This window comes from Ostrea edulis, chromosome 9, assembly GCF_947568905.1.
Source record: "Ostrea edulis chromosome 9, xbOstEdul1.1, whole genome shotgun sequence".
Taxonomy (NCBI): domain Eukaryota; kingdom Metazoa; phylum Mollusca; class Bivalvia; order Ostreida; family Ostreidae; genus Ostrea; species Ostrea edulis.
Window position 1 is genome coordinate 71,386,756 of NC_079172.1, and position 27,917 is coordinate 71,414,672.

The 27,917-nt window shown below is 34.4% G+C and overlaps 3 protein-coding genes across 3 annotated transcripts in view; 1 reads left to right on the top strand and 2 right to left on the bottom strand.

Annotated features, from left to right (window-relative positions):
• Positions 1-20,532, top strand: part of LOC125657857 (uncharacterized) — a 29,001-nt gene extending 8,469 nt beyond the window's left edge. Inside the window, exons 8-19 of the mRNA XM_056150533.1 lie at positions 618-683; positions 876-1,037; positions 1,865-1,933; positions 2,030-2,080; positions 6,144-6,250; positions 6,360-6,463; positions 10,226-10,287; positions 11,650-11,733; positions 14,536-14,611; positions 15,773-15,858; positions 18,566-18,658; positions 20,058-20,532. Of these exons, the coding sequence (XP_056006508.1) occupies positions 618-683; positions 876-1,037; positions 1,865-1,933; positions 2,030-2,080; positions 6,144-6,250; positions 6,360-6,463; positions 10,226-10,287; positions 11,650-11,733; positions 14,536-14,611; positions 15,773-15,858; positions 18,566-18,658; positions 20,058-20,264 (1,167 nt within the window). The 3' untranslated portion in view covers positions 20,265-20,532. The remainder of the gene's footprint in view (positions 1-617; positions 684-875; positions 1,038-1,864; positions 1,934-2,029; positions 2,081-6,143; positions 6,251-6,359; positions 6,464-10,225; positions 10,288-11,649; positions 11,734-14,535; positions 14,612-15,772; positions 15,859-18,565; positions 18,659-20,057) is intronic.
• LOC125658137 (uncharacterized) overlaps positions 1-27,917 on the bottom strand; it is a 225,385-nt gene that overhangs the window by 83,140 nt on the left and 114,328 nt on the right. The window lies entirely within an intron of this gene.
• LOC130050445 (uncharacterized protein DDB_G0292642-like) lies at positions 24,818-27,671 on the bottom strand. The gene is made up of 2 exons (XM_056150543.1): positions 27,413-27,671; positions 24,818-26,832 (listed from the first exon to the last, which is right to left on the bottom strand). The coding sequence occupies exons 1-2, from the start codon at positions 27,525-27,527 to the stop codon at positions 26,234-26,236; spliced, it is 714 nt and encodes a 237-aa protein (XP_056006518.1). The 5' UTR covers positions 27,528-27,671; the 3' UTR covers positions 24,818-26,233.

Consider the following 27,917-nt stretch of genomic DNA (forward strand, 5'->3'; position numbering starts at 1 on the left):
CAAAAAACAACCTGTTATTGGGTCAAATGCTGTCTGACGAGATTCATACCAATTGTTATGCCGTTTTTACACACTGATTTTGCCTGTGGATAACAAATTAGTGTTAGAAATAGTATATAAATCTTAAGTGATCTTATCCAACATTGTTATGCCATCGGAATTGAACATTCGAGGGCATTTAGTTTTTAGCCTGTCCGTCTGTGTCAAAAAATCACCTTGGTTATATCTTTTACACCATCAGAGGTAGACCTTTCATATTCGGTATACGTATTTCTTGTGGAGATACATTTCCATTGGCATCAGAATATTTGGCCGGGTGACATTAACATTGACCTTTAATTTACTTTTAAGAAATTCTGATATAAGTCATATCTTTTAAACTGTAAGGCACTGCTTTCATATTTAGCATGGTGTTTCTTTTAAAAGACCTTCCAAATGTAAAAAAAAAAAAAAAAAAAAAATGTGTTGACCGTATGACCTTAATCTAATCGCTGACCTACTTCAAAATTCACACACTAAAATGTTGTACTACGGGGGCACTAGTGTTTCACATACGCATCTTGTTTTAAATTCAATTGGATCTTAGTTACACTGTACGTAACATAATTACCTTTCAGATCGCTTCAGCATTCTTTTTGCAGAACTCAACAGAAGGAATATGCAGTTCATGTCTTGAATTGAAAGTAAGATGTTACATGAATAAAACAATCCATATGCTATCAAATTCATAAACAATAGACTTTGTAAGCATACCTCTTCTGAACAATAATATTTAGATATGAAATGAATATATATGATAAGGGTTCAATTTCAACATATCTCCATAAATCGATAGTCATGATTTTATTTCACATTTCTAAATTGTATTTTTATAGGTGTGCCAGTTTTCTTTTCAAGAATGTCGCCATAACATCTGTTTTGGATGTTTGGGGGAAAGAAACATGGCAAATGGGTTTTTCAAATGCCCAGATCTGGCTTGCACAACGATTCTTCCCAGCAATGGAATAAGAGATAGTTTTGCATGTCAAAAATATGTGGTATGGTCTATAATGTGTCAACAAACATGTTCAATATTTCATATTCTTCGTTAGCATATTCATTGAAACCCAATATTAGATTACCACCAAAGCAACAGCTAATTTCTTATTATTTTGTCGAAATGCGCATCTGGTGCATCAAAATTGGTACCGTATAAGTTTTACATCATCATTGTCGCTTTACGTCTTACCTTAATGCCACACTGTTACGTGTTATATTATATTTATCCAAGAACTTGAAAGCTTCTACATTTTAATTGTATATGTGATTTTATATATACATATGCATTTTCTCTCCTCTCGCTGTAAGTTTCATTTTTGAAATATACTAGTACCTGTACGAAATGTGATGTTTTACGTCAGCATAGTTCATGGAGCACGTTAGAGATTCATGAAAACTAAGCCAGCGTGCTGCGTTGCTGTTCATATCCCAATGTATTTTCAATTTACATTATATTTTCATTTCTGTCGGAGAATCCTCAACCGTTATAATAATTGTACTAAATTTCTCAAGATTCATACGCTCATCTTTCACATTCACAGGGAAATACTGTTTTAATTGGTCAAGATACCGATGGCAAATCCATTGGATATGTACACGATATGATATAATATTATATTTTATTTGAAACATGCATCGTAAATTTCCTTACGCAAATATAAATGGATATGAATTGGTCATCATATACGTGGCAAGAAGGTTGTAATAAGTCCTCGTTGCAATTGACCAAAGTCTAGTGTGTAAATATAGAAATTTTATCGTTGCCTATAGATAATTTTGTTAATTTGAATAATGTTATATGAAAATCACATTCTTTTTAAACAAGATAAAACACATATACCCCGGGGGATTATACAACGAAGGACTGTGCTGTTACAGGAATGCGTTGTTTCAGGTAATCATTTCTAATAATGTTCAACATTGATTTTATTAACTAATATTTAATTACTATTAACTGCGTGTTCATGTTTCATGTCTCATTCTTGAAAAGGTTCTTGCACGGACAAATCTACCGGAACTTTGTCCCAAGGAAATGGCTCATGTAAGTGAACCATTCATTACATTCTGTTATCTAGTATTGCTCAGCATTGCATGTATGATTTTTGTACGTAAAATGCTAGTATCAATTTCATGTGTTTTAAAAAGCAATGGAAATCCTGTAGTCAAGACATTTGTTAAAGAAGGTGAACATGGTGACAATATGGCGTACGGATCCATCCTGACTTTTATCGCGAGTTGAACGTAATTGTAGGGCATACGCCATTTCCGGATTAAAATAACAACTAGTAAACAAGCACAGAAGACGTCTTGCATTAAAATGTTATCATTCCAAGAAAGGAATCACTACAACCATTTATAGGGAAATGCATTCGATTAAATTATGTGAGTTGACAAGGGAACTTAGAATGCAGAATTGGATAAGAAATGTAGAGCTTCCATCTGCTTACACCCAATATTGTGACTTGGATCGTCACTGTGGGACTGCGCATAGAACATTATGGACCGTTTGCTAGCGAAACACCATTTCGTATCAATGTCAACTTTCCTCTACAATTGGTTACTGTTACGTGACCACGTCAATTCTAATCGGTCGTTCCGTATTTGCCAAGAAGTGAAGTAAGATTGAGAGTTCACAAGATCACCCTTCTTTGGCATGTAGACAATGTCACTACCAGTTCCGTAACTTTAGTTTTATGGATATGAAAACTAGTTCTAGTAAGATAACTTGAATCACTTTTTAAAAAAAAAATGAAAATCATTACTGGAATAGAATACATTCATCCAAATGGTAAACATCCATACATCACCTACCTTAGTCAGAAACATCTGACGTTTTCCTGGGTTTTTTTAAAATATGATTTTGATATTTACCGTACCAGGAAAACGTCAGAACCGGCGCCATTACGCAAGATGAAAATTCCAGCTGGAGACGGCATTCTCGGGTCGATTTTAAATACTTGCAAGCCGAATTTAATGTTCAAATCATAATCAATCATTAAAACGATGCTTCTTGTACTTAGTAATATCGATTTTATGGGTTCTTTAATCACATAAACAGCCTCATGAAAACATTTTAACAAACTGTCGAGCTGTTTTGAGTCACGTGACTCGTTCGCTCAAGTGACAGCAAAAATTCGGTTGACTGCAATTATGTGCTTCTGTTATCGGATTTTGGAGTGATATTTTCTTTTAATAGATATTAGTAAGTACAAGAAGCATCGTTTTATTGATTAATTATGAGTTTAACATTAAATTCGACTCGCAAGTATTTAAAATCGGCCTGAGAATGCCGCCTCCAGCTGGAATTTCCAGCTTACGTATTGGCGTGTGTTCTGACGTTTTCCTGGCACTGTACATAAATATCAAAATCATTAAAAAGCCAGGAAAACGTCAGATATTTCGGACTACCCCCACCTCTCAATCCCCATCCACCAAAACGTTAAACATTTTTGGATTGCTATAATCTAATATTAAAAGTGTCCATTTTCTTTTATATAGAATTTCCTGGATTTTGTTCAAGCCATAGAAAGTTCCCTAGATAAACATAACGGATACGCTTGAATATCGTATACTTCGGACTTTTGTATCAGTGAACTCTACAGTGTTATGGATCGGAATAATTCCAAGACCAGCAGAAATTAATCACAAACTCTTCAAAAATCACTATACATTAGGCCTAAACAACATTCACAAAACAGTGTCCATGATTAACTTTGTTTACCACACACGAGAATAGGCTGCCACAAATCGTCCATCAAGTCCAATTCCCAATAAAGTATTTCTGAAGAGTGCTTAGTACTAGAAAATTTCAGGCTGTTTTAAACTATTCCATTTCTAAAAAGTGTACAGTGCAAGAACAGACATTATGCCATCTCTCTATTGGCTAAATGTAGTTGTATTTATTAAACACACCCGCGCGTTTCTATTTGTTTTTCTTTTGCTTTAAATGTATTTGTCATCGGAAGTCACACGTGACGAAATTTCACATGGTGAAATGGAGCAACAACTAGTGCCTTGACTTTCTATATGAAATTGAAACTCTTTATGAAATGCAGACTATATATGGCTTTGGGAAACTCGGATGCATTCTATTAAACAATTTGTGTATGATTTAAAGGGGCATGGACACGATTTGGGGTGAAAATTTTCAAGTTTTATTTTTTAATGTTTACAATGCTTACCAAAGATGTTTCTAATGGTCAACCAAAATTTGAATGACAATTGTTGAGTTACAAGTGAGATAAACCACTCACATTTTTTTATACCCCACGCAACGAAGTTACAGGTGGTATCAAGTTTTTTTTACCCGTTCATCAGTCCCTTTTTGTCAGCGTAACTCCTCTGAGGCCACTCCACAGAATTTCGTGAAACTTTGTAGTTAATAAGGGCACGCTGTGTAGATGTGCATATTCCCAGGAAATTCTGATTCAATATTTTTTTTCTGGGAGTTATGCCGCTATTGAACTTAGAATTTCGAGCCCGTCTGTCCTGCTCTTGCAGTAAAGCATAACATTACCATCCATTATGTGAGGCATTGTCAAGCAATATTGGAGAGTGATATGTCAACTTGATCACTTCTGATTTGTTATTCAAACAAGGTTCGAGCCATGTGTTTGATATGCCCCCGAGATCGAAGATCGGGGGGGGGGGGCATATTGTTTTTGTCCTGTTTGTCATTCCGTCATTCTGTAATTCTGTCTGAAACTATAACCTTGCTAATAACTTTTGAACAGCACGTGCTAGAGCATTTCACATGCATATTCCTTATGACAAAACCTTTTCGTGGGTACTAAACCTTTTGACCTTGGCATTTGACGTATTTTAAAAAAAAATTGACATTGTTCATAACTTCTAAATGGTAAATATTAAAGCTTTCATCTTGCACATGACCATTTCTTGTGACAAAATCTTTCTACTGGTACCAAGATATTTGTCCTTGTGACCTTGGCCATCTTTGGAACTGGCCATTAACAGGGGCATTTGTGTTTCACAAATACATCTTGTTTGCATATAGATTGCTAAATGGAAAATATCGTGTTTAAAAGAAAATGAGATGCAACAAACACTAGAAACTATTCAATTGTAATCAGAATTAATTTGTGAATTGAAAAATCCGCTTCAAACGAAACTTTTACCAGTATATTAAACTTATGACACCAGCCTTGTTTACATAACAAAGAATTATGAGCTCTCTATCTTTCATGTAACTCGACAACTGTCATTCGTATTTTTGCTTACCATTAGAAATACCTCAGTTACGCATTGTAAACATTAAAAATGAAAAAGTGAAATTTAAAAATGTTCAGCTTAAGTCTTGTCCATACCATTCAAATACATTTTTATAATTGTAGTGCTTATACATGTAGGCCAGTTTTTCTAAGGTTTTATCCAAACTTCCAAATATATCAACTTCAAGTAGCAGGGTGCTATGCACAATTTATATTTAATGTGACATTTGGAAACAATGATGTCAAAGGAGGGATGGAAGGGGGGGGGGGGGTTCTGGCTTCAAGTGGATTCAAGCGAGAGTTAAGTTTAGTTGGTTTCATATTGTTTAACGGCCCTCTCGAGATTCTATTTAATAAACTTAACATACATTTTGCCGTAAACAGTTTACGGCAAAATGCATGTTAAGTTTATTAAATATAATGGGTAGAATATACAAAGTTAAACATTACTTTGTTCAATTTGCAAATGTTTTGTGCTCGGGATATTCCTCGAACTTGCTAAGGAAGGTTTTTGATGGGGCTCGATATTCGCTCAAGCTGGTTCCTTAAACAAGCAAGCGATAAAGCTTAAACGTTCTAACTCATTTGAAAGTTTATTACCACTGGAAACACATTGAAAAGGTTGACGCTCGGGTCCACAGATGTGTCGAATACAAGTAGCCTTTCTATTGAATTCTTACAATATTACATCGTTCTGAAATATTGTCCCGGTCACACGCGTCAATCAAGTACCAATGTTTTGCACGACAGCAGTGAACTTCCGTCCGTGAATTAAAGAGTACATTTACACGGTTCTTATATTAAAAGCCCCAGCTGTTCAAATTAAGTCAGACAATTGTAATTGCGTAATTCAGCATGCGGTGTTTTTTTTTACAGGAACCAAAATGGTTAGAATCTCTTTTGAAAATACTGGAAGAAATTAGAAAACTAAAAGTTTGTCCGCGGAGATATTTAGATGATTTCTCTAGATGTTACTATGAGATGTAAGACTCTCTCTCTCTCTCTCTCTCTCTCTCTCTCTCTCTCTCTATTATATTCGGAAAATTGACAGAAATAAAATAACTTAATTTTGACTTTATTGAAATATGACAGAGACAGAAATTTTCCTCCATGCACTGTGAATGACAGTTTGTCTTTGTTCCTGAGTATGATCAACAACATTAAAGAGGCTGGGTCTGGAAATTATGGATATGAAGGTCAGATATCACAACAAATTTTAATCATATTATCATTGAACTATTTTAAATTGATTTCAATTATCAATTTTTAATAACTGAAATTTATTTCAGAATTATGTGTAAAGCTAATCGACAACATATATGCATTACATTCCTTACTTTGATTGATTGCTTGGGGGTTGGTTGAATATTGTTTAACGTCCCTCTCGAGAATCTTTCACTCATATTGAGATGTCACCACTGCCGATGAAGAGTTGCAAAATTTAGGTATCTGCTCGGCGCTGACGGCCTTGGAGCAGGGAGGGATCTTTATCGTGCCACACCTGCTGTGACATGCGGCCTCGGTTTTGGTGGTCTCATCCGAAGGACCGCCCCATTTCTTTGCATATGAAAACAATATGGAATCTACGTAGCATCGTCAAGACAGAGGACAAATGAACACCTCATAATTAATAGATATGTGATTCTATATATAAGAAGGTGACTCTACATTATTATGCAATATTCAAAGTAAGGGTCCCGTGGAGATTCAGATTAAAATAGGTTCTCAGTACATCTTGCTGGTCGTAAGAGACGACTAAATGGGGCGGTCCTTCGTATATCCATGGATTAAATCTTTAAAGTTGCCATTGACTACATATACATGTACAATACTTTTTAACAACTGTTCCTAGACCTAGATCAATCAAATGCGTCTAATTTACATGGACATATAACTATTTTAGTATACTGAATGTTATACATGGTACACTGTAAGGTACAGATAACAAACAGTCAACAATATCATAGCTACAAGAAATACAAATTAAGCTAAGGACAAGCACGGCCCCCAGGACATACTACAGGTGTGATCAGGTACCAAAGAGGAGTAAGCATCCCCTGTCAACCGATTACACTAGCCATGAGCCTTATACCTCGATCAGTTAAATGGAACAATCCATAGTCAACATCAGTGTGTCAAGAACGGCCCAACAATTAATTTACATGAAACACGTCAGACAGCATTCGACCCAATGGCAGATTATAATGGCAAAGTAGGTTGTTATAACAACCAAAGAATTTGCGAAAAGCAGACTTTAAACGAGACGGTTGAAACCCCCAAAAAGTTCTTGCGTATTAAATCAGTTGAGAAACATAAACATGGTGATAATGCAGTATTGCTTTATAGCTATGTGAAGTGTGAGCCGTGTGTGCATCTATTTGACTCTCAATTATCTTTTTAACTCACCTGAATTGAAAGCTCAAGTGAATTATTCTGATAACCCGTTGTCCATCTTCTGTCCGTCTGTCTGTAAACTTTTCACATTTCATCTTCTCCAGAACTATTCGACCAATTTCAAATAAAGTTGTCACACATCATCTTGGGTGAAATGAATTCAAGTGTCTTTAAGTAAAGGGCCATACCCCCTTCAAAGGGGGAGATACTCACGAAAATGTAAAAAAATAGGATGGGGTCATTTAAAAATCTTCTGAGGAAACACTAGGCCAGAAAATTTTAAGTGTACATGACAGCTTTACATAGTTCAGATTCACATTTCCATTCATGGCTCCCGGGGTAGGGTGGGCTACAATGGGGGATCAAAGTATATTATATGTATATGAGAGTATATAAGGAAGATCTTTAAAAATCTTCCCAAGAACCACTTAGCCAGAAAAGTTCAAATATATTTGAGATTTTCCTGACATAGTGCAGATTCAAGTTTGTTCAAACATATCCCCTTTGGGAAGACATAGAGTAGATCCAAGTCTGGACAATTCGTGGTCCCTGGGGTAAGGTTTCGCCACAATGGGGGATCAAAGGGTTGCATGTTTATGCTGATATATGGGAACAATTTTTAAAAAAATTCCCTTGAACTATTTAGGAAAGACCTTTCATATGATGCAATGTTGTTTGATCTTGACCTGGAAGTTTGACCTACTTTTAAAAAAAAATATGTATATGCGCTATAACTATGTCTTGAAGTATTGAAATTAGATATTTCATATCTTGGTATATATATTTCCTATGGTAAGACCTTTCGTTTCATAACAGGGTCTTTGATCTTGTGACCTTGCTTTCATATTTTGTATATAGAATCCTTATACACTATAGTGTGTGCTATTTTGACCTTGGAGTTTGGTCTTCGTTGAAAAAAACCCCCGACCTATTCAATATTTCATGAACTATTTATGATAGGGCTTTCATATTTTGTATATATGTTCTTTATGACAAGACCTATATATTTTACAAAGTTTGACCTTGTGACATTGACCTAGAAGTTTGACATACTTTGATTGTAAAGATCTTACCTACGTAATATATCCTGTACTATTTAAGATAGAGTTTTCATATTTCTTATGACAAGGTCTTCATCGATGATTTTCATCTTATCCAAAACAGCAAGGCCAGGCTTATTCCTTCTAGGCACATGGTCCCACCTCTGGTATATCCAGGAGTCCGTGTTTGCTGAACCTTTTTTATTTATTATTGCTTATAGGAGTTATGAGATAATTCACTGTTCGCTATCTTCACCTTTCATGGAAATATATGTGTGTTATGGGAATCCATTTCAGTTATTTTGTGATCCTTTGGGGGTCATTATAGGGTCAACAATTTGAGTGGAATAGAAACATTTAAAAATTACAACAGTTGAACAATGACAGGGTCAATTTGACTCAGGTGAGCGATGTGACCCATTGGCCTCTTGTTTGAGAATGATATTACAAGTTGTCACGTATTTTTTTTCTCGTTGTTGGATACTTTCACCCTAAAGTATGTGGTATTTACTACTACAGGGAAAATGTTTTTTGTGTATCATATTTCGTTCAAGTATTTTACTTGACATTGCAATAAGATAGAATAAAACAATTACTTTGAAATGATTGAAGGTATATAAACTTTATATCTATAAAATATGCTTCAAAATACATGTATACGAATAGTGAAGGCATGACCATCAGTAAGGTCTGTGAATTTTCAATAAAATCAAGCTCTTCACAAGGACATCAAAATCAACATTTATGGCATCGTTAAGAATCACGGTGCAACTTGGTTGTTACCCTCGAATTGATAAAAACGACGTTAAACTGGGATTAGTACGTCACAAACATAACATTTTGCCGCCATTTTCACATAAAATAGCTGTTATGCGCGCTGTTTTTCATCTAGTAAATATCGCGCGCATGTTTGGACAAACTTCAAATTAAAACCGTAGATTAATTTTTTTCAGTAAATATATGTCGAAAGCTGTGTTCTTTTTTTGAGAGAGAGAGAGAAACCTTAAAAAAATAATCCTGCATTCAAAATTTAGTAGAATTGAGAAAACGTAAGATTGTAAGCCTTATATTACAAAAAAAACCAACAACAAAAAAAAAAAAAAAAAAAAAAAACCACACACACACACACACACCGAAGAAATGTTTTACTGGTATAGCGTAAGGAAGTATTAATCATCTAAAGTACATTTGGCTTCTATAAAAATCAGCACAAATGGGAACTTATCTAAATTAGCATTGATAAGATCATTTCATACAGAAAAGTGTTCTAGGTGTTGTGGAATTAACTGATTTTTTTTTAAAATTGCTAAAATATTATCAGTGCATATATTCTGCTTCAAATTTGAAATAAATGATATTAAGATAAAGAAAATCAAATGTACGGCATTCAAATATCAAAATAGATTGCAATGTTCTACCACATTCTAGTAGCTTGGATGTACACGTTAAAGTAATACTTTTGTGAGATGAAAATGTTGAAGAGATGCCCTCTACTTATATAACCTGATAATTATCTCATTGCAGATGCCGTAAAACTATTCCAGGGTATTATGTGGAGCGAGTTTTTCTGCCAAAGATGTGAACGGGTATACCTTAAATTGTATTTCTGTCACTTAATGAAATCTCATACAAACATGGATTAAAATAGAAATAGCTGTGGCTACTCTCAAAAAGTATCTTAGAATGAAACGAAGTTGTAACGTAACCGTAAAAGTAGACAATAATTTGGCAGTATATAATGTAACAAATAATTGCAATATTATAGTCTTGCTTTCAAGACTGAAAGTTTAACCCTCACTTTTTAATCTTATATATATATATATATATATATATATATATATATATATATATATATATTGTTACTACGGGCCTTCTTGTAATTTCCATTAGGAACAAGCTATTTTATGATTGATTGAGTGTATATTGTTTAACGTCCCTCTCGAGAATATTTCACTATATGAAGACGCCACCGTTGCCGGTGAAGGGCTGCAAATTTTAGGCCTATGTTTGGCGTTTGCGGCATTTGAGCAGGGAGGGATCTTTATCATGCCACATTTGCTGTGACACGAGGCCTCGGTTGGGGCGGTTTCATCCGAAGGATTGCCCCATTTAGTCGCCTCCCACGACAAGCAATGGGTACTGATGCCCTATTATAACCCGGATCCCCGCGGGACAAACTATTTTAAGCTTCATCTAAAAATTGTCACTTACTCCCTAGAGAAACTAAAATCAGATACGTATCTACAGACATGATAATAATCTAATAAATCCTAAATTCTATTAATTTGCAACGTTTAGGATTAATGACTGTGCTGTGAGTGACTATACAAGTGTGAGCTCAAATATTACTACATGTAGTAAGAATTTATAACACGATGAAATACTGAAGACAAAAAAAAAAAAAAAAAAACGCACCAAAAAGCACAGTATCACCTAGCAACATAACAACCCTCAATGTCATTTACAAGCATGTAGCTACTTTGACAGACTTCTGATTATGACCTCGTCCTTTCATCTAGAAATATAATGTTCACCTTCCATTTATCTGTCACCATTATCCCAATATACTCAACACTTTCCAATCAATACGTGTATTTGCACTTTCTTACTATATATGTAGTGGGTACGCGTGTTACATATTAGTATCTCACGGAGAACATCAGGCTTTTTTCCCCGTTAAAGTGGCCGTTAGCAATTTGATGCCGCTCTAAAATTTCGAAAGTATAATCATTATGCATGGATGACTTTCCAAAGCTAATTTCTGTTTCTTATTGTAGTTTGATAAGTACATTGTGCAATAACGCAGTTAGCAGAAGCAGGAATGATAGCAGTTGAATGTTAATCAGAAGAACAAAATTCTCTTAATTTAAATAGATTGAGGGTACACTGTAGTAGCCAGTTCATGCTTATATTAGCATTTCTACTTATGAAAATGTTGTAATCAACAGTCTGATTATGATGGAGCTGATGTTTTCTTCAACCTTACATTTCCTATGATTGTGAAAGATAACGACTCGTATGATGAAATGAAAGTAAGTGTTATCGAATTCCTCAAAATACATGTACTTTTAGTCAAAAAATGATTTGTTTTAACCGTGTTTCACATTTTTTAAGTTTACTAGCTACTATGCTAGGGTTAATATTAGCCTTAACCCTGTAAGCACATGTGTTATAGTTTATGACTATTTCACGTGTGTTATAGTTTATGACTATTTCACGTGTGTTATAGTTTATGACTATTTCACGTGTGTTCTAGTTTATGACTATTTTATTTGGGCCGTCGGTCCCTTCCCCTAAAAAGAGAACTCAACTATAAATAGAAAAATCCAAAACCCTACAAATAGCCCTATTAGATTCTGATTCAACTAAAATTAAGATATTCTACATTGGTTAGACATGAAACTGTCTTAACAAAGATGTACTGATGTAACCTCCAACTACCCCTAAAAAGAATTAATTAAGAGAAACTTACGTCTCATAAGAACATCTAGATAATTCATTTCAAAATATCTGTAGATGAACGTTTAGTTCTAATTCCTTCCAGTATCATTACAAGAGATCCAATTCATTTCATTTGTGTATATTTTTGTTTAATGTTAAATGGTAGTGAACACTCACGCCATGCATTATATTATTCATTCAGTTTTGAAAATATGGTTAAGTGCATAATTGGATAATCCAAACATTTTATTGGAAAATTGAACATTTGCTTTTCGAAAGCGTTATTCTAATATTTAGATATGAATTAATATTTAGAACGGTGGCGTGAGTGCACTTTAATTTTGTATTGCTATCAAGAATGATGGGATACGTTTTTCACTTTGCAGCGCCTGAATACAGGGGTCGCACACTTTTTTCGACATCGTACTTTTCCCGCTATTATCACAGGCAACGCTGGCCATTTTTACGTGCAAAGTTCAATATATAGGCTGGTTCCCGGCCTCTTTAAAAATTATAGTGGAAATGTAAAAATAATCGAAGAATTGAAATGAAGGAACAACCTTCGTCCCCTTGCACCAATAAATTAGAATATAAAGCTTGGTGACTTAATGTTTGCTTGATAAGACAATCCCCCCCCCCCCCTTCCTCCATTTTTTAAATAACGATAAAACGTGACTGATTATATTTATACGATCACATGATATCATCGTGCTTTCTTTCCAGGTACATGTATCTATTTATTGTATTTCAACAGATGACTTTAAAAATTCCCGGGATTCATTGTACAGAAATGAGTATCAGATACGGCTTTAACACCCCCACCCCACCCCCCTTCCCACAGCCTTACAGTTTGACGAAATGCAAATTTCAAAAAAGTGTTTTCCACAAAATCTAAATCTTGTTTTCATCATAGATATTTAACAACCTGCTAAAACTCAGCATGTTAAGGAGTTTGACACCGTAGGCTTTTCTTTACCCCGTTGATAAGCACGCCCCCAACTTTCGGTGTAAGGGGTGTAACTGCAAAAATGATTATGCAAAAATTGTTGCTTTCTTCATTTCACTAATTCAAAGAAATATATATTATGTATGAATTTAGATTGTAATTGCATAGGCTTACCTTCTTATAACTGTTTTCACTAAAAGAAAATGATATAATAAATAAAGGTATACAACCTTCACTGTACATGCAACACAATCTTATCAAATTGAAAATTATATATAATGATACATGATATTACATGTATTTGTTCATCATTGTACATTCTGGACTTTCATATTTTGCACAGTGCACGTTCCTTTTTATCATTTTTATTTTAGGTGGTTATAATTAATTCATAGGTCCAATGGTATGGTTTTTCATTTTTTATATATTTATACAAGTGAAGTGTACTCAAGTCACTAAAATACACCGTGGCCAAACGTCATTTAGATACAATCATTCCTACGCAGGATACAATCGAGTTTTAACGCAGAGTACATCCAACCCTTATGACCATTTACTATGAAAGGTGATGATAACGAACAGTGATCAATCTTATAACTCCTATAAGTAATACAAAATAGAGAGTTGGACACAAAACGGACCCCTGGATATACCAGAAATGGGATCAGGTGCCTCGGAGGAGTAAACATCCCTTGTCGACCGGTCACATCCGCTGTGATCCATATATCTTGATCAGGTAAAGAGAGTTATCCGTAGTCAAAATCAGTGTGCCAAGAACGGTCTAACAATCGGTATGAAACACGTCAGACAGCATTTAACCCAATGATAGGTTGTATTGACAAACTAGATCGTTATAACGACCATGAATTGTGCGAAATGCTGACTTTAAACGAGACTGTTGGAACCCCTGTAACATCAACTTATTTGCCAGTATAGTGTCGATGCCCGTGAGGAGGGATTAGAAAGTGGTCCATATTTTTTTTTCCTGATACAGAAAATTCTCAATAATTATATAGCCTATCAGGTGACGCAATGTATTCTTGTTTGAGTGATATATATAGCATTCAGTGATATCCCCTACCATTTGCACAAAGACTTCAACACAGTAAAGTTCATTCAAATTAGTCTCTGTCGTTAGTTTTCTTCATATCTTTAGAAAACAGAAAACCCCAATTATCATTCCAATTCGTTTGAAACGTCTTTGGGACAAGGGGGAGGTAGATTGTAAATTTCAAGACTCCTGCATCCTTTAGGCCTCAGAGGTGGGAAATCACTACCAAAAATTGAACAATCTACAATAAGAAATGTTTGAAGTTTAGGACAAAGAGGCGTAGTACGTAAATGCACATGAATTAAATTTCAGTTGTGCAAGATGTAAACATATGTGTTCATTGGATTTGACATAAATTCAAATTATTTACCATTATAATTTATATGTTCATTGAAGGATCTCATATTTGATGAAGTGTTCAAGTCTCTATTCTCAAAGGAGAGCGTCAAACTTGTTTGTGAGCGATGTGAAGGTAAACTATAATACTATAAGTATATATTGCATGGGAGCTTTCATACATTTATTGCAAGTTTATTAAAATATTGGATTAAAGATTATTTATGAGATGTGCATCATATACTACCAATACAGTCAACAACTCTAACACTCTGCATGATATCAGGATATGTACTGCAAATAAATCTAATATTATTGCACATCAGTGATCACATGCATGCCAAATTAGAGTCGTCACTGTTGGTTCGAGGGTAACAACTTGAGTGTAAACATTGACATCGGCAATATTTTGATATGCAATCATTACTATTAACAACTAGATTTAAGTTGTATATATATATATATATATATATATATATATAGATGGTCGAGCGGTCTAGTGCGCTGGTTACACGCTGCTAGGAGATTTGGTTCCGCAGGTCGTGAGTTCAACCCCGGGTAGGGGCGGAAGTGGGTATCCAAATAAACGGAAATTCTTTGTGCTTTATATTAAATATATCTTCACTTAGGGCAGTTATGTTCATTTAAGAGTTCATTGCTATTTCCGTGCTTTATATAAGATATTTCGAATGCAATGTGTATCATGTATGATCCTCTTAAATGTACGTTAATAACTGTATTCCATTTCCATTCTCAATGACCGTGTAGCATGTGACAGCGTGGCGAGAATTCCATCGTCATCAAAAGCAAGTTTTATGCCTTGCCTAGATGGTCGAGCGGTCTAGTGCGTTGGTTACACGCTGCTAGGATATCTGGTTCCGCAGGTCGCGAGTTCAACCCCGGGTAGGGGCGGAAGTGGGTATCCAAATAAAGTGAAATTTTCTGTGCTTTATATATATATAAGAGCAATGCAATATATATATATATATATATATATATATAATTTGATACATTAGACATGATATCAAAGTTTACGCTGGTTACTAACGAATGGTGCATTGTCTTGTGTTAAATTGTACTTAAATATATTCACATATAATAGGTTTTATAGCCTTTCTTTAAAGTGTCGAAAAATATAGACCTTTGAATTTGCTTTAATGATTTCTTTCCTATCCCTTATGGATTAAAGAAAACAGCCAAGGGTTGCCTTAATAAACGGTCATTTATTAAAAATTTAATATTTTCATTTGACGCAAAATTTAGATGTTTGTAATTAATTGCATATGTTGGCTTTCAGAGGAGACCACTATGACAAAGACGTTGCAAATAAAGGAACTGCCTGATATACTTGTAATTCAACTTGGAAAAATTCAACTGAAAAAGGTATCACTTTTAATTTTTGTACATCAAACAGAGAAGTTACTTTGCGATACGTACTTTTACAATGTACAAATGCACCCAAACATTTTCTGTACATGTGTATATGAAAATAATAAAACAAAAAATTAAGCTGAACAAAAACGTTTATGGACCGGGTTGCACGACTACATTATATGCACGGTCTATAACAGGGTTGATTCTAACTTATATAGCATTTAAGCGAAGTTAATGTAAATCCAGTGTTTATATCTAATGTTCCTTCAATGAAATTCGTTGGGTTACTAGTAATTCCATGCAAGAATAGGATATATAATCGAATTCGTGTCGTTTTAATAGACACGAATATAACATCGGAAGTAGTATGCTACTCTTTAAGAAATAAAGATCACGTTTTCGTGTATGTTGTAGGATAATTCCGAAGTTGAGAAATGTTGTTTTATATTCCAAACAACATTTCGAGACAGAGGAGTTTATCCTCCATCATCCATGAAAACAGAACTTAATTTCTATTCAACCACCCCTCAGATATATCCGATCATCTACCTATACAGCTAATAATTAGGGTATACTAAATCTATTTTGAAAAAAAAAATAGTTCAAGTATTTAGTTTGATGTTGACGGATTACATCAACTGCATCGAATGCGGGACGTATTATGGTATGGCGTCGTCCGCCTGTCTGTCCAGACCTTCTGGGCAGGATACAGACCGAACTGTAAGCTCCAGGATTTTACAACTTGATACATTTGATCACTATGATGAGGGGAAGATGCCTATTGTTTTTGACGGTCAAAGGTCAAGGCCGTGGTATCACTTAGTAGGAAAACCTAATAGGAAACCCTTGTGGGAAGGATGCAAACCCAACCGTAAGCTCCAGGATATTACAACTTGGTATATTTGATCACCATGATAAGAGGAAGATGCCTATTGTTCTCCAAGGTCAGAAATCAAAGGTCAAGGTCGTAGTATAACTTAGTATGAAAACCTTATAGGCAGGATGCAAACCAAATCGGAAGCTCCAGGATATTGCAACTTAGTTAATTTGATCACCGTGATGAGAGGAAGATGCATGTTCTTCTCAAGGTTATATGTACAAGGTCAAGGTCGCAGTATCACTTAGTTGGAAAAACTTCTAGGTAGTATACAAACTGAACTGTTGGGGCTAGGACGTCAAACTTTGTACACATACACTTTATGTCAAGTGGAGAATGTCTCTTGTTTCTCAAGGTCAAGGTCGTGCTAGCAGGATGCATACCGATTTGTTGGGACAAGGACCATTAAACTTGGTACACATATAGCTTTTAATAAGTCACACCCCTATGATTATTTCTACTACCTGAAGGGAAGTTCTACAAATCATGTTGTAAAAAAACATCCTATATTGGCTTTTCACGGGCGTATTATGTACCGTTGGAGGTGCTCTTGTTATCGATTTCAAGAAGGGTTTATTCTTGTTTCATTGAAAAATTAGGTGTATGTTGAAACCACTTAAAATACTTCACACAAAAGAAAGATGCAATAGACGTTCAATTCCTTTTTTGTGTTTAAAGGAATACCTCGTTAAAATATTCTAAAGTACGTAATTTTCAATGTTTGCTATCGAGTTATTTGCTAAGTTAATAGGCATTTAGTCTAGTATAATAGAACAAAAAGAACTTAATGCTTCTCATTTAGCGAAACAGTCAGATTAAATATGTCTTAAACGTATTTGTTTACCCAGGTGACCTAAACATATTGAATCACCAAATTACATTATAACTCAATAAATTGATTGCTAAATTGTTGACAGTGCTGTAATATTTATAGTCAATAGCAACATTATAATATATATATATATAAATGCTTCAGGAAATTTATATGTATTTGCTCAATATATAAGACTGCGAACATAATTCATTCTTTTTGGTTGACAGGCATTTTTTGTCACATTTAATTGTACATCTAACATGAAAGAAAACATGTGATATATTCTTAATTATGGGCTATTGATTAATATTAGTTTGCTTTCATTCGTAATATTATCAAAGGTTAAAATAATTGGGTTGTTGGCATTTTGGTATATAAAACAACGTAAGTACAAAATAATGTAAGTTATACAAGAACTTGCATAACATACTCCTTACATCTGATATCAGCCAAAATACAAATAACTTATAAATGCAGTCTGAAGTATCAGATCCACAACATGGGTACCAGGTCAAATTAAAAAATATATACAAAGTACCAAAATTCCTAATGACATGAACAATCTGATTATTCGTGTCGTTTGTCATTTTGGTGCTTTATATATATATATATATATATATATATATATATATATATATATATTATCATTCAGATATAGTAATCAAGTGGAAGGTATATCAATATTATATTCCAAATATGATTTCATTAATCGGATCCTGCAAACAGGACCATTGGGATGACGGGATTCATGGGGGAAATAAGAATTCTAACTCTAAGACGTCCTAATCTTGTGTTTATAAGTTTTGTTCAAACCTTAGAGAAAGATTGCATGACTTAAAATTCGTTTCATTCAATTTGTGCAAACAAAGGGAAAAGGGGGAAAACGGAATGATATACAAAAGAAATTGACAGAAAATGGATAGACTTGCACTCTATATTCTTTCTAAGAATTGACAGTGAACCTAACCTATACAATTTATTGTGTCTATCCTATATTCTTGTCTACATATATCAATATTTTACAGAAATCAAGAAATCAACGATTCTTATCAAAATCATTAAAGTCTACACGCTTTGAGGAGCATTTTGAAGTTCCATATGCAACAATACATAATGCTGTAAGTAAAATCAGTAAACTCAGGTGACCTATTGCAATTGGTTGTCGTCCGTCGTGTGTTACACATTTTTTAACTTCTTCTTGATAGCTACCATTCCAATTCTTTTCTAATTTGGTATGAAGCATTTTTGGGACAAAGGGGAAACAAATTATAAATCACAGGACTCCTGCACCCCTGAAACCTCATGGCCATGCAAAAGTTGAGCATTTGTTCTCTACAACCGCACATGTATAAGAAAAACTAAATACATAGCGAAGGTAGTTTATAGTTTTTTGTGTAAAAGACTTAAATGACATCTTGTTTTGTGCTATTGATAATAAATTGAAACTAAAAGGATATTTAGAAAGAACAGGTAGTCGTTTACTAAAATTGTAAATTTGATGTAATTTAAAGGCAAAATTATGAATTCATGTCATTTCGTCTCCTCAAACGCAATGATTGGAAACATAATGCACTCTATGAATTACAATAAGAACAAAGTCAAGCAGTGTACAACCTAATTTCGTATAATGTTTTAACTTTCAAGTTATAAGGCGCAAACTTCCCATAAAACCCCTGACCATTCCATATTAGACAGTTTTCCACTTATTACTTTCAAGATATGTGTCATCACAAAACATGGTCAACCAACATAAAAACCTTTTTTGTGTTTATCTATGTGTTTTCACATATCAGTAACAGTCAAAAGTCGTAACAGTGACTTCTATAATCACGAAAAAAAAGTTATTTAAGAACATCGAAAATATCAGATGAATATCCTATGCAAAAATGTATCAATGTGTTAGATCGTTGGTCTCGGGAAGATTGATTGATTGATGTTTTCCGCCACACTCAACAATTTTTCTGTTATATGGTGGCGCCCAGTTTTTATTGATGGAACTGAGAACCCAGATACAATGTACCTGGGAAGAGACCACCGACCTTCCGAAAGTAAACTGGGAAACTTTCTCACTTACCGGCTCGAGTGGGATTCGAACCCGCGCCGACAGAGGTGAGAGGCCATGTCATTTTGAGCGCGATGTTCTATCCACTCGACCACGGAGGTCCCGTCTCGGGAAAGGGGTGTCCTTCGTTTCATTGAAGTAATGTAATTATAAATATTCATATAATGATAAATATGGGCCTAGTCAAAACTATCATAAGTATAACTAACACGGAACACCTACACAATTGTATGCTGATCATGTTATAAACCAGCCGCAATTTCTCTGCTTGCCATAAAGACCAATAATGTTCGACTGGTTGTAGATCTAAGCATCTATAGTGATGTAACGCATCATTCTTGGCGCTTCGTTCTGAAAATTTCCATATGGTTGATTGAAGACTAAATTCACCGATTGAAGAAACGAACAAGCCTATTTCATTCATTCAAAAATCTATATATGTGTGTTTCTTTTAGGAAAAGAGAAACGGTCAGTATGAGCTCTTTGGAACAATAGTTCATATCGGTGGTTTAGAAGACGGCCACTACTATGCCTTTGTGAAAAAGGAAAATGGGAAGTGGTACAGATGTGCCGATACCGTCGTATCAGAAGTAAATATCTCCTGTGTAAAAGATGATTCCCCTTACATCCTTTTTTATCGTCGAATTCAAAGTAGCAAATGAGTACTAGTGTATTTAGATGTAGTATTTACTCTGATAATATCAATAAATGCAGCGAGAACCTGTATATGTAAATACTTATATGTGCATTCCATATGTATGGATTTTTTGGAGAGTATGACAATGTAGATACTTCAGTGCATCAATGTATTCCCAACGATATCTTTTATATCAATGATTGACAGACAGTTACTTTGATTTTATTATTTTGTTTATAAATTATTTAATGCAAAACATTTTTATACTTTGGTTTAATAAAAACTTGATTTATTCCACATCTCATGAACTATTTAAGAAAGAGCGTTTATGGTTTTTTTTTATATATATTTCTTATGGCAATGCCTTTCATATTATATCATGATCTGTGACGTTGTGACCTTGGTTTTATCCAGAATAGCAAGATAATTTTAGTCATATTGGTGTTGAGGCAACGCTTTATTATGTGAATTCATTTTCAGTTATTATGGGATCCTTTGTGTCTAGGTTGGGGCCACAATATAGGATGAAATAGTTCATGTGAATAAAGATTGATGACAAATTTACAAATAACAACAGCTGAACAACGGAATGGCCAAAGTGATTCATGTGAGTGATGTGGCTCATGAGTCTCTTGTTTTGTAGTATGCTGAAATGCGCTGAATGAAAATACATAAGGTTGTTTGGTCGTTCTTCGCACACTAATTGTGACTACGGTTAACTCCATTTACCTAATCGGGACTCTTGATATGGGGCTCACGGCGGGATTGACCGGTCGACAGGAGGTATTCACTCCTCCCAGGCACCTGATCTCACCTCTGGTGTGTCCAGGGATCCGTGTTTGCCCACCTCTACATTTTGTATTGCTTATAGGAGTTGTGAGATTGATCACTGTTCGTTATGTTCACCTTACATTGAAATGTTCCAAAATATAAACATATTGATAAGCTTAGTCCTGTACTCTCAATAGATAAAATACATGGTATTGATTGTATAGTGAACGGACTGTTCCGATAATTTGATGCATACTTTGTATATTACAGAAACACAAATGAGTACAACTGATAATGATGTCCAATTGTCACGTGCTTTATTTGCACTTGCAATACTTTTTTCCAGCGTGCTGTTAGAAAACAAAATAATCCTCACTATTGTTGTGTTTAAGAAACAAGATGCAATTCTAAAATTGCATTTGGACGTTGCAAGGTTTTATTACTTGACCAACTGCATGTCATATCCTAAAGCAACGTAAAAATTGGTATTTTATTTCTTACATTTATATCTATGTTCTGACTTGTCTGACTATTGAGCTTTTATGTGTACTTTGCTAGCTTTTAAACAATGCACAACACGATAATCATATAGTTAATTAGAATTTGATCAATAAATATTTCAGGATGACATCAAATGCAATTTGAATTTTTCAATAAAAATCACCGAATGTAGAGTGACAAAGTCTTTAATACTTTAGGGAGGGAATTTGTTTGGATTTTGTGGGAGTCGGAAAGGAATAGCTTTTTCATCGACGGGACGAGAGCTTCTGGGTGGTGTAATGGCAGAAGTAGCCAACGTTCCAGTCACTGAGGTTGTTTGTCTTGGACAAGTATCAAGATATGTAAGATTGGATACCCGATCTAACAGGGTGTTTTTCTCTTCACTGTAAATATTTACTTTGGATTTTAGGAGGTATGCTACACCAGAGAAATTTAATATAGATGAACAGTGGAGGATATGTACAAGAATATTAAAAACTTTCAAATTTACTTTATTTAACCAAAAATGCAGTTTTAGGTTTATAGTAGAGCGAATCTAAAAACAAAATACAAAATCCCTGCTGGATTCGAAACCACAATCTTCTATTCAGCAGCCCACGTGCTAACCTACTGACCTACTCACATAGGCAATGTTTGAAAGGAATAGAAAAATATTGCTGATATTTATATTTTCACCCATGTTTTTAAAAGGAAGTAAGCCATTATGACGATGTAGAGACCTCCTTAGTGTTGACCAGGAATGAACGTAGATTATCAAGTATAGACTCCAGCCGACTGTAAAGGATATCGTTCGCAAATAGTGAGGCGTGTAAACATTGGTGCATTTGTAAAATCTCTAAATCCGTCAAATGCTGCACACTTGGTTTTTTTTTTGTTTTGTTTGTTTGGTTTTTATAAAAATATAATGCATTCTTATCTGTGTACAAAATATAATATCTATTCATATTTCGATATATGTTTTTATTTCAATTTATCGTGAGTATGTCAATATATAAGCGTAAAATGATATGAAAGTAGTGCAAATGACAGAGCTGCACGTGACCTTTTTTGATCACGTGTTCCAATAACTGATATATGAAATTGAACGTCAATTTCGTAAGCGTTTTTATTCGAAGGGAACATTTGGTAATTTACACGCAAATACCGGTATTTAAACTTACCACAGCTTGTCAAACTAAATAACATGGCATGTAATTCGAAATAGCATATTTCTTACATAGTCAGTCTATCAATTCGAATTTTAAAACTTTCTTTTCTATATATTCACCTGTAAGTTTCACCATTTAGATTGATCACTGTTCGTTATCTTCACCTTGCATAGAAGAAAAACAAGTTTACTCAAATCCTTATGTACATACATGTACATATGTATATTCAATTTTTGTGAATTCGATCTTCACATTTCAAAGAATCATTTAATATATGTAAGGGTGTTTTTGTAACTCGTCTAATGTGTGTTGAATAACAATGAATACGTTGTCTTAACCCTTGATGTAAAAAAAAATCAAATTTGCATTTTTGTTCCTACACACAAACTGAGAAATCAAAATATGTTTAAAACCGTCAAATATATGTCGTTCGTCTCAATTCTTCAACAACCAAACACATTAATTTAAATGACCTCATTCAGTCCAAATATTTGGTCACTCCGTAACTTTGAAAAACGGAATGGAACTCAATGTAAATTCACCTATTACGTGTAAGTCTGACAAGGGGCCCACAGGCCTTATCGATCACCTTGGTAATAGTTTTAAGTATCATTAGAGCCAGGGGCTATGGAATCTAGAAAAAAAATCCTGTTCCGCATATTTAAGCTAAATTCAAATATTCCACAATAGTATAAAACAAGAAATTTTTGAAAACTTAAATACCCTCGAAAATGCGTTATTACCTGGTATCCCCTACCGACGAAGTCGAAGGGGACTTTAGATTTGCGCTCCGTCCGTCCCTCCGTCTGTCTGTCCGTCAGTTCAGTTTTCCGCACTTTTTCTCTGTTCTTGCAGATATTTATTTGATATTTGGAACGCTACTTGCTATAACAAGTTACAGATCAAGTCCGAATTTCGTCTCGGTCTGTTGATTTTTCACCTGTAGTTATGGCCCTTGGACTTGGAAAAATAGCATGGATTATCAGTTTTCCAGACTTTTTTGTTGTGCTTGCAGATATTCATTTTATATTTGGTACATTGCTTTGCCATGCATAACAAGTTAGAGGTGAAAGTTATGGTCCTTGGGCTTAGAAAAATAGCACGAATTATCAGTTTTCCGGACCTTTTTTATGTGCTTTCAGATATTCATTTGATATTTGGTACATTGCTTTGCCATTACAAGTTACAGATCAAATTCGAATTTCGTCTCGGTCCGTTAATTTTTCATTATGTTATGGCCCTTGGACTTACAAGAATAGCATGAATCATTAGTTTACATCCAAGTGTCTTATTTCTGTAGAAACTTATTTAAGTAGATTAGAGAACTACATTCATTAAAACTAGCATAGTAAAACAACGCTGTAGCAGTTTATTAACTTAGTTATTAGTTGAAGACCTAAACCTTATCATAAATTTGGGGGTGTTTTTCCTGGTGTAGTCTCTACTGGAATAGTAGTTGATTTCCAACCATTCCTATCCTGCTTCCCCAATTTTCCTTTTACCATAGCCTACATTGTACATAATGAACTTTGAAAATTGTTGTGGTACAGTAATTTTTGCAACGGGTAGGGGGCTATGTATTGTCATGCAATACTCTCAAAATGCTTGCTATATTGATAAAAGGCTTTACATAATATATGTCACATTAAACGATATGACTAACTTCGACGCATCCTAGAGTCAAAACCCCGGGGTTGCGAAATTCACAGACTCAGTACATCCCTTTCTGCTTTTTATGCCTCGGAGATCGGGGACATATTGTATTTGTCTTGTCTGTCATTCTGTAATTATGTCATTATGTCTGAACTTTAACCTTGCTAATAAATTTTGAACAATAAGTGATAGAGCTTTGATATTTCAAATGAGTATTCTTTGTGACAAGACCTTTCCGTGGGTACCAATATTTTTTACCCTGTGACCTCGACCTTCCAGTTCGACATACTTTGTTGATAAATAACATCTCGATGTATCTAAATGTCGAGCAAGTGTGACTTATTCATAGGCAACACGAAACCTGTGAAATGTAGTAAAGTCCAGGAGACATAATTCTACTCAAAGTGTATGTAAATTGAAACAGAGCGAAAATCTGATATCTATTTTCATTAGATAATTACAACTGCATTTGTTCACCTTAACATATAAAAACACAACAAAATTTTAAAATCTTTAATTTTTATAACACCTCAAATCCAACGACATCTACGACTGAATATCTGCAAAAACAGTTGAAAACATAAATCTGTAAATACTAGAATCATTTGAAAGCTATCATTTACTACCAAGGCTGAAGATCATAGACCCGGTTTAGTAATTGGATATCAAACTTTATACATGTATGTATCAATAAGCAGCGTTAACATCTAACGTCACTCAGTATCTACAGGAATACCATAAATGCATGAAAATTGAAAGCAGTGACATTGCTAAGGTAGCTTCCGCATAAAAAGGTGAATATGGCGAACAGATATCAGTCTCATAATTCCTATAAGGAATACAAAATTATTTAACTCCATACTCGCTCTGTTCTCTGATAAAAGTTAGAAATGTGTATTTATTTCAATTTACGAGAGATCATCGGCAATGGTGACGTCTCCATATGAGTGAAAAGTATCAAATAGGTTATTACACTTTTTAAAATGCTCGCCACAGAACTTTAGCTCTCTGAAAAAAATATTGGGACAGATCAGAGAGCTACAGATCCACCCTTCCCTTCATTGAAACAATGTCTATATATTAAAAAAAGGCTTTCGACTGTACCCATACTTTCTTTTAACTTGTCCATAAACGAAATGTGTAACACAACAGAACAACATCATGGTGCAATTGGAAACTTTTAACAGTTATGTAGATGTGTGTGCAAACCTGTTATAGTTAATGTTTTTCTCTATGCAGGACCACAATGGAAACCAACCATGCTGATTTGTGTTATCCTGGATAAATAAAGGCATTATCATTATTATTATTACTACTACTATCATTTATTATCATTTTCCATTTATCTATAAACTATTTAAGTTATCAGTTAGTCTTTATATATTAGCAGATTAGACGTATATTCATGAAACTAAGATTTAACTGATGATCATATCATATTGCATTGTTTATCTATAGAACACTTACCATTATTGTATTCTCTGTATATGTTTTTACAATGACAATTGTGTGTTACATGCATTAGGTTATAATGAGAAGAACTTGCTTCTCATCCTCTGGTATAAATTATATACAATGAAATACGTGCAAACCAAATCAAGATTCCCAAAGCGCTGACATTTTTAACAAGCGCGGTGTCACCTCCTGAAAGAACTACAGGTATCAGGTCTATAAAAACACACATAGATATGTTAGATATTGATGAAGTGTGCAGATGTATGTACATAGGAGAAACACTTCGTGCGATCGACATTGTACTGTGGTATCGTTGAACATATTTGGGGCTCAACTTTCGTGGGTACTTCTGCCCCAAGAATTTCAAACCACAACAAAATATACAATTTATATATTTCAATGTACGGAAACCCTCTCCACGAAATTGCATCCCAATGAAACAAAAAAGTTTCATGTTAGTTCATAGTCAGTTGAGTTCGAAGGTTTGAATGGGAGCTATAGGGCATTTTGCACTATAAACAGAGCACTGCAGAACTGAATTTTTACAAAGTGTGAGGCATACAAAGCAGAATTGTGTACCACATGGACATGTCATTTGTTTACACATCGAGTCGTGTTCTATCAAACGATTGCACGAGGGGCACATTCGAGTAGATGGAACTCCCTCTACGCCGCAAAACGAAATAGTCTTTTGTGCTGCTTCATTTAGAATTTTTTGAATCTCAGCTGCATGTTTACTATTACATTTATGGCCATCTTCCCATGTATCTTTACATTTAATGCAGAATTTATAATCAGTGCATATGGTGCAACGAACTATTTGACTCCCAGCGTTAGTCTGACAATAGGTGCTACATCTGGGACAAGCTTCAACATAAAGATTCCTCATAGAAACTAGAGACGACTTTGCATAAAAGAATATTTTCTCATCTTCCGTTAGGTCAGCTTTCTTCATTATATCCGATATTTCCCACACCATGTCACATCCAGGAGTTGTGCACCTAACTGGGAAAGATCCTTCACCGCTTAGTGAAGATTTCATCCTTAAGAATAGGTTATCAGGCGCTAAAATAAAGAATATATATATATATATATATATATATATATATATATATATATATATATATATAATGTCGGATATAAAAAGATATAAAGTCAGGAGTTTTTCAAACACTGAAAAGGACAGGACACTGTTTAGAATGGAACAATGATTTAGACCTTCTTGCAATTAAAACAACATTTTTTCTCAATTCAGTTTATCAGTGTATCATTCTTGTTCACAGTGTATATTATCAATATTTGTCGTTTGTTCTTAGTTTGTAGTATTTGATATTTGTTTATATAAAATATGTCTCTTTATAAAGACGCGGGTTGCGTCGAAAATTTGAGGTTTATATAAGCAACAGTGTCGTGGCCTCTGATGAAGATTTCACATTTATTCCAAAGCGCTTTCGCTCTAGGACTCTTCAGTGGAATTTGAAAAATAAGAATTTAACATATTTACGTGTATGTTTATAGGCCTGATGCCTGGAGTTCAGAAAGTTGTTTTTCAAATGCCACTAAAAAGCAGTAGACCAAAAGCGCTTTGAAATAATCTATATTGCTATATTGACAAACATCATACGAAAATGAAGATGAAAAATACTTGTAGCATGGCGACAAGGCATTCGGAATCTGGGTTCATCATCATCTGGACAAATAGGATCTTTTTCATCAGTCTCTAAATAAGATGGAAACTTCCTATCTTCATTTCCGATCATAACTTGAACAGGTCCACTGGTTCTTAATGCTGATAAATTTACCTCATCTGCATAAATGGTCCCAGTATCTACGCAGACGATGTCGACAAAATGAAAGTTGCTTAAATTTTCGTTGATAGCGATATTCCTTTTTGCATCTTCCACTGTGACACACTGCTGTAATTCAATTTATTTTACAAACTGAAGATTGATAGATAATTAATACACGTATAGTTTATGTTATATAAGATGAATTGTAATCAAATCATGAGAAATTTGGACATGTTTGATGGTAATTATTATATATGTAGGATCCAACAATGCACGGTTATTATGTCTAGAACAACTTTTCCTTCTTCGGGAAAAATATAATGTAAATTATACGAAGCAATCGGTCATGATTAGTTGTAG